The sequence below is a fragment of the Danio rerio genome, chromosome 10, assembly GCF_052040795.2.
Source record: "Danio rerio strain M-AB ecotype USA chromosome 10, GRCz13ab, whole genome shotgun sequence".
Lineage (NCBI taxonomy): Eukaryota > Metazoa > Chordata > Actinopteri > Cypriniformes > Danionidae > Danio > Danio rerio.
In genome coordinates this window covers 29,410,903-29,418,996 of record NC_141030.1, presented here as the reverse complement: position 1 = coordinate 29,418,996, position 8,094 = coordinate 29,410,903, and the positions used below count along the sequence as shown (strand labels likewise).

The following is an 8,094-nucleotide window of genomic DNA, read 5'->3' as shown; positions in this document are numbered from 1 at the left end:
TTTGTTTGTGTCAGTTTGTTACTTCAAAAAGGTTACACATGCTAAAATGCTGATGTGTAAGCAATCTCCACTCTAAATAACATTATAGTGCAATTACATTAAAGTCAAATCAAGCCACTACATCCTTAAATTCAATAGATAATCATTATAGAGGGTTCTCTAAATAAATATTGGTAAGTTTGTTTAAAGTGCCTGTGGTTGAGGGTAAACGGCAATGCACTTTTACAGCTGCACTTCTGTTATAGATTGTGGTTTGAGGATTTAGTAGCCTCTGACCCAGATACAGTCATTCATGGTCAGTAAAACAGCTGTTCTTGTGTGCAAAAACCTAAATAGTTTGAAACGGTGGTTGTGTTCATAGTCTGTCGACATCTAGATTCATTCGTATGGATTTAAAACCCTTGTGAATTCTCACTAAACCACATCACAAAACCACCAAGTCATTTGTATACATTTTAAACTGCGGTATGTGGATCACTGCTTGCTGTTTAATGAATGAAACTGAATACATTTCCTCTGCTTTCCTCTCAGATCCAGTGACTTTTAACCTACATTTAATGCAGAGGATCATTTGACTTGCTAGTGTTTTAAAGCATGAATAGATTTTTTTTTTCTTATGGCATGTAACATGTAAAAAATCTGACAGACCACAGCTGGGTGTAATCAGAGCCACTTTTGCGGTTTGCTGTAAACGTGTGTAAAAGGGGTAATCTTCACACCGTTATGCCTATTAGCAACTGTCTCGGCATAAAGTGAGCATGTCAGCACATGTGGCATGTTCACTGACCCTCTGTGATGACCTCTATAAGCTCGAGTTTCTCTAAAGCATCTGAGAGAATGCTATCAACAACACGACTCTCATCCTTCTGTCAAGATGACTTTAAAAAAAGCGTTCAAAACTGAGATTGTAGATGTTCTCAAACATGAACCATTAGCCCAAGGCTGTGCTTTTCAAGTATGCTGACTTTTTTATGAATCATTCATTTGAGTGGTTTTATGTAATATGATACCATGTACCTCATAATGAAGCATTTGATTTATTGTTTAGGATTAAAAATTGGGCTTCATACAGAATGGGTTAACTTTTTGCTTGTTTCTTTTAAGTGAATCCTACGCTTAAAGTTCAGACACTCTTATGATTTTGAGTAAGTCCAATTGCTGAACAAATGACTTCTATCAGGAAGTTTGTTTTTGTGAATCAAAAATGCTCATTGTAACAATTCAAGGACATTAAGAGCCCAATCATACACCCGGCACAATAAGGCGCTAGACGTGTTTGGCGAAATTTGTTGCTTTTTTAAGACCAGCGCAACTCTAATTTTCACATTTTGCACCCTGTTGTTTAAATAACAAATCCATTTGCGCCACTTTGTGGACTCATGGGTGCTGGTCTGTAAAGGTGGTGTGTAAAGGCGCATTGTTGGTGCGTTGCTAACTTGAGCAACTGAAATAGACTGCGCATTTCACCAACTAAAAGCTGGTCTACAGTACAGTGTAGAACACGTCCAAATGCATACAAATTGCTTAAAACACACAGGATGTACAGCAATACATAAATATCTTTACAAATAAAAAAATGTAAGGATTAAAATGTTATACATATACATAAAGTGTATAAAAGCCACTACCTCTATGACTTCTTCACTTCAGGGTGCTTTTTTTAGGTTGTTGACCATTTTTGCATTTGTATAATGTTATTGTTATGATAAGTATTATTTATTACATGCTTATTTATATTTTGTTTTTATAAAAACAAGTTTAGATTTCCCCACCTGTTGAGTTTTAAGACGTATGCATCACTATTTGGTGCATAAAAGGAATTAAGTGTTTAGACATAACTTCATGTTCATTTATTCATTTGCTGGAAATCAGAACTGAATTTAGAAATAGTTTTAAAACTAATTTTTGCACTTAAAAACAAAATTAAATATGTGGGCTAATGGATGTCTTTAATTGAGTGAGTTTCCACCGTTTCCTTACAAAAAAGTAAAGGAATAAAGTAAAGAATAAAAGTAAAGTAAAGAGAAAGTAATGCGAAACTTGCAATGTCTGCCATGTAAATAGCAAATGCGCCATCGCGCGACACAACTGACTTTTAAAGGGAATGTGAGATGAGACTCTGATTGGTTTAATGCATGTTATACTCAAAATACACCCATATCTCATTAAGAGAATAAGCACAACCATGTTGGACCATGCTAATGTCTATGTCCTTTTTGACCATGCTAAGGACTGATTTATTTATTTTTTTAATTAAAGGATCTTATGAGCCAGTTCAATATTTATTGACTTTTATTATTTTTTTAAATGTGACAAATATTAAATAATTTTTTGAGCTGTTTTTTTTTACTCAATCAGTTTTGTGCAGTTTATTTATAAACAAATGACTCTTATGAAAATCATGTATTTATTATTTTAATTGTTTTTAATTTTATCTGGTCAAACTGGCCCTACACATACAGTGTAACTAGTTTAGGACTCCTAAACGAAGACTTAATTTTACTGTAAACAAAGACCAGTGTTCATATAACATTTTATATTGGATCACATTGAGTTATTTCATACATTTTTACATGGACCATGTTTCCACATTTTATTTAGTGCTTTTAAAGCCGTCTATTGTATACCATGTCACATATTAAAAGATCGTAAACATCAATAAAAGTTTTATCAAACACACTTTTTGCAATACTAAGCATAATAACATCAGCAAATCTTGAAACAATGATGTCCCATTGTTTTTCTCTGCATGCCAGCATTCGCATAGTGTCATTCACTTTTACTTTTTCTCCTACAGCATATTTTGTAGCACACATATCTGATCACTGCAATGGTAGAAAGCATACACACAGCAGCAACAGTGAACAGAACCAAAAACACGTCCACAGAATGGTACGAGTACCACGGCATCTTGTAAAACTCTGAGCGCAGGTGTGTTGCACCTTTATGTCTGATCACATGCTCAATCCAGAAGATGGCCGTGTCCAATGGCCTCATGGGCTGATCCCTGTGCAGAGTGGACAGTGTCTGCATGTTCCTCTTGTAGGAGCCGTCATTGAGCAACTCCCGAAGGGCTTGTTCGAAAGCTTCGGCATTGAGTTCTGACAGCTTAAGTATCTTACCCGCTCCTTTCCCCTGAACACGTATTAAGTTGTCAAACTGGTCGAAGAACAAAGGGACTCCCAGAACTGGTACCCCATGGAAAATGGCCTCCTGCACTCCATTGGTTCCTCCATGAGCCACAAACGCTTTGATCTTTGAATGTCCCAGGAGGTCATTCTGCGGCATCCAGTCCACAATAAGTGTGTTGTTCCCAACATTGGAGGGTCGATCTCCAAGATGCCTCCAGATGACTTTCTGAGGTAATCTTGCAAATGCAGCTGCGATAGCATTCGCCATGTCGGCTGGGAGACTTTTGACAAGTGTTCCCAAGGACATAATAATAAAGCCATGCTCTCCTGAACTCTGTGCAAATGCTTCCAGGTCTGCTGGTAGAGGCTTAGAAGGTTTGCATTGAAATCCACCCATGTAAACAATATTTGGCATGGTTGGCCTGGGGAACTCGAAGACAAAATCAGCCCTCATGAGCCAGATATCAGCAGCCTGAATAAGGCCAACAATATCTGTTTTGTAATCTAGATACTTGTCTATGAGTATGTCGTAATGTGGACCCACCACAAATCTGTTCTGGAGGAACGTAAAGGTTTTAAATAAAACATTTTTAACTCTTTGAGCAAAACCCATTTTATCTGTATGACCAGAACCTGGTAAAGGAATGTAAGACATCGGAGATGGTGCGATAGCAAAGTGTCCTTCACCACTGGTAATCCATCGTACATTGAGAACAAGAGGCAGCTTTAAATAATGTGCTAAAAACACTCCCCCTGCTATTGCGGGATCGGTGAGCATTAAGTCATACTGTTCATCTTGAAGTTTTTTTACAAGCATCTTATCTTCTAAAATAATGGACACCATTTTGCAAGCAATTTCATGAGCTGTTGACAGCATTGAGAACAGATCATATTGGAGTTTCAAGAATGCAAGTCCAGAACCTTCGCCTCGCTCTATCTCCATCGCTTTCGATAAATAATCTTCAAAAAAGTTTTCAAAATCATTAACATTGTCCTGGATTGTGATGGAAGTGTATAGAGGAGACTTTTCCGTGATGTACCAGCTGGATTTAGGCCGGATCACCGTGATGCTGTGACCCCTGGAGTGCAGCTCTTCTATCAAGACTTTCATGTTGACCCAATGGCTTCCATCCACAGGATACAAGAGAATTTTACCTCCACTGCAGCTCAGGGTGAAAGCAGATAAGGCCAAAAATAATCCAGTGATAACATTTGACTGGCTGAAAAATGACTTCATTGTACCTGACAAAAAAGGAAATTAAATAAAGGTGTTTTCAGACTTGTGATTTTGGTTCTTTTTTTTTCTTTTGACTAAAGAGAAACTAAACCCAACGAAACCAGAAAAACAGAACCAAAGAAAAAATTATACATTTGCTTTAGCATTCACACTGTCATTTTTAGGACCAAGTCAAACAAAAGAGTTTTGCTAAAATTTTTACAACAAAACCTACCAAATACCCTCAAAAACTATGTGTGTTGGGTGTTTGTTAATTTTTTAACCTGTGGAATGTGTACATTTACAGGTATACGTTTGTTTTGAAGCATGTTTTTTTTTCTGAAAACTCTATCATGCTTGGAGCATACCAACATTCATATACCAGCATTTAAACTGTCAATCAAATCTCTAACAGAGCAATCACAACAGAGTTTGTACTGTATGTAACTTCAACTAAACCTGCCGAGTGTGAATACATATTTAATTACTCCTCCTTTGCCCAACAAAATTGCTAAATGATGAGACTCTTACCTTAATTGTTCATGCATGAATAAAAAACAGCACTTGCTCATTCATTCCTGAGCTCCATTCATCTGAAAAATTACAAAGTCCACTTAAATTATTAACCTTCACATCAATAATTAACAGGTGTCTGATCCTTACCCTGTTTATTGCTTAACTGGTGAACAATTCCAGTGTCAGTGCTGAACTGATTCCCCACTGAGATTATTCCATATTTTCCTGTCCTGTCATGCGTTATCATTCTTTTCTGGACCACCAGTCTTTTTTGGGGACTTAAATGAGTTTGTGACATTGTAAAGATATGCAATATCCTACAGTACATAGCACATGTTTGGAAAGATCAACTTTTCTTAATGTGGATTAAAGTTGACCCCTTTTACATTAACTTAAAGCAGGGGTGTCCAAACTTGGTCCTGGGTGCCTGTGTCCTGCAGATTTTAGCTCCAACTTGCCTCAACTGCATGGATGTTTCTAGAAAGCCTGTCTGATTGGGGTTGGAACTAACTTTGCAGGATACCGGCCCTCCAGGACTGAGTTTGGGCAACCCTGACTTAAAGACTCCCTCTAAACCTGTTTTTGACATTTTTGATATTTATTTTTTCTGTGTGCTTACAAAGTAAAAAAAAACACTTGGAAGATACGTTTATTTTCTGTATTATTTGTTATGTCATTTAGTGCCTGTCACGTTCATGGTCAACTCTATTAATTCATTATAACTTAATTATTGGACCTTTATTGTGATATTTCATTGATTTTTTCATTAATTTTACATAAAATATACAAGTTACATAAAATTAGGTTTTAGAAATGCCGTATGTTATCTGGCTTGAAATTAGCATATTGAGCTAAAGCACAAAATGGTGGAAAATATCAACTCTATCACTTGTTTAAAGGGTTTAACAATAATTGGTAACACTTTAGTTTAGGTCACAAATCACGGTATTAACATAGGGCGAATAATGAATTATTTTTAATGAAAAATAATAGATAGTAAGGTAGAAGTAGGGTTTAAGGGTGTACTCACACTAGGTACAGTTGCCTTGAACTGTGCCGAAGTATACTTTGTTGTTATTTTTAGTCGTTTGGGATGCAATGACACGCAAATATTTTGCCGAACAGATCCACAACTTTTGAATCTCATAAATGATCATAAAATCACGTATTAGGAGATTTGCTGAAGGTGTCGCTGATGTGCAGCAAGGGATTTGCATATTAAATAATGACAGTTTGCATTCATTGAAAAGTAAGAATGATTAATAAATCCTTATGAAATAGTCCCTTAAAAATGACATCGCATCTTTGGTTTCAGGCTCGGTTACAGGGCCAAAACCCAACCGAACTGTTCTCTGGCACATAACTTCCAACCATGCCTGGGCCCTATTCGGAGCACTCACACTTGTCAAACGAACTGGGAAATGCGCCTGGCTGTGGTTCGGATGGTCAAGTGTAAGTGGACTCTATAGGTAGAATTAGGGATGCAAAATAAAATCATAACTTCTAATGAACAGTTAATATCTTAATAGTAGGCCAGTAATAAGCTAGTAGTTAATAGCATGGTTTGTGATATAAGCTAATGTTTTCCCCAATTTAAACAGAATTTAGTAACAGAATCAAATGTTTCCTATCACATTATGCAATTTTGTATTATTTCACATTAATAGTAAATTCAGTTCAAAACTTATATATTTGTTGTATATTGCAATTTAAGGAAAATGTATAGAAATGTATAGAAATTTCTTGAAATTACCCCACAATTCTGGAATAAGTGGATGCTTTGGATGTTTTATTGGAAGACAATATAAAATAATAATAATAAGGACATTTTACATTTTTAATTCCACCTGATACATGTTTCACAGCTGCTGGTTGTTTTCACTTGGTGTCACACAGCATTGGAATTTTATGGCCTCTGGTTGTCAGTGTATATCAGCAGATTCCAAATACTCAACTATAGACTAACGTCAATCATTTCTAGTGGTGATGCATGCTTTCATTCAGACATATATACATTTACACATGATCGCTCACATATTAACCGTACACTGCATGCTTGCTTAAAGACAAAGCTGTACAAGTGGAGACAAAAACTGATACCTCACTGATGGATAGAAATATCTGGCCCTCAGGACACACTGTTAATCAAAGTTGAAGAATGAAAGGATGAAGAGAGGGGTGACACAATGAATAATAGTATAAAATAACTATAGTTTTCAGAGATGTGACCTTGCTGTTCCACGAGCGCAGACATGTTACGGTGTGCTGTGAGGAACATTCAAGTATAACTCATGTCATTATAGGATCATCATCAATATACTGTCTCTGTCATCAAAAGTGTCTAAATGATATACATGCAGGTTGGGGCATGTTGTCATATTTTGAACATTGTTTTAATTTATATGGTTTATTAACTATCATATCTAATGGCTAAACATATTAAATCACAATAAATTAATCAACTTAAAAAAAGAATAATTAAATTTAAAAGCAGCAACTTGTATCAAATGAACTTTTTTATCATCTCAATTTATGTCAGTGAAACTAAATACAGATATTAAGTTAAAAGTATAAAAAATTTACTATATATATTATTATATATAATATATTGAAACTTGATTTAACATAAAGCATTTGTTGTTATGATTTTTTCACATGATTTTGTCACAATTTCGACACGATTTCCATGACTTAGTGTGTCGTGGGGAGTCTTAAACTACAAACTGGCATCATGACACAAGATTCAATCATTTATTCCTGAACAAAAATACATTAAAATTAAGATACAAATGATACCAAATGAAATTCATTTCAAATATATATTTTTCCAAGAAAAAAATATATGAATTATATTTTTGTTTGTGCCCATCCACTACTCAGCTGTGCGGGTGGATGATTTGTTTCGCTCTGTGTAAAATAAGGATTTAATTAATGCTTCACTGTAATTGTTGTATCACAAACCTCTGTCATATATTTGGTATTTTTAATATGTCATTATTTGAAAGATCTTTTTCTAAGCACCTGATTTTCCTTGCTGCTGATGTGCTTTCATTTTCTCCGTCTAACTTGCGGCAAGTTCAGGTGAGGGATTGTTTTCAAAAAGCAACCCATGACTGAAAAATATTTGGATTTAAAAGTTATTTAAAAGAAAATATCTTAATATTAAAAAGAAATATACATTTGATCCTATCAATGTCGTAACGAATGCCCTTAAATAAGGTAGCCTAGTTC

The 8,094-nt window shown here is 35.3% G+C and overlaps 1 protein-coding gene across 1 annotated transcript; it reads right to left on the bottom strand.

Annotated features, from left to right (window-relative positions):
* Positions 1-2,574: 2,574 nt before the first annotated feature.
* Positions 2,575-4,896, bottom strand: ugt5d1 (UDP glucuronosyltransferase 5 family, polypeptide D1). The gene is given in 2 exon segments (NM_001177496.1): positions 2,575-4,373; positions 4,879-4,896. A coding segment is annotated over 1 exon segment (1,599 nt). The 5' UTR covers positions 4,369-4,373; positions 4,879-4,896; the 3' UTR covers positions 2,575-2,769.
* Between the last annotated feature and the right edge of the window lie 3,198 nt (positions 4,897-8,094).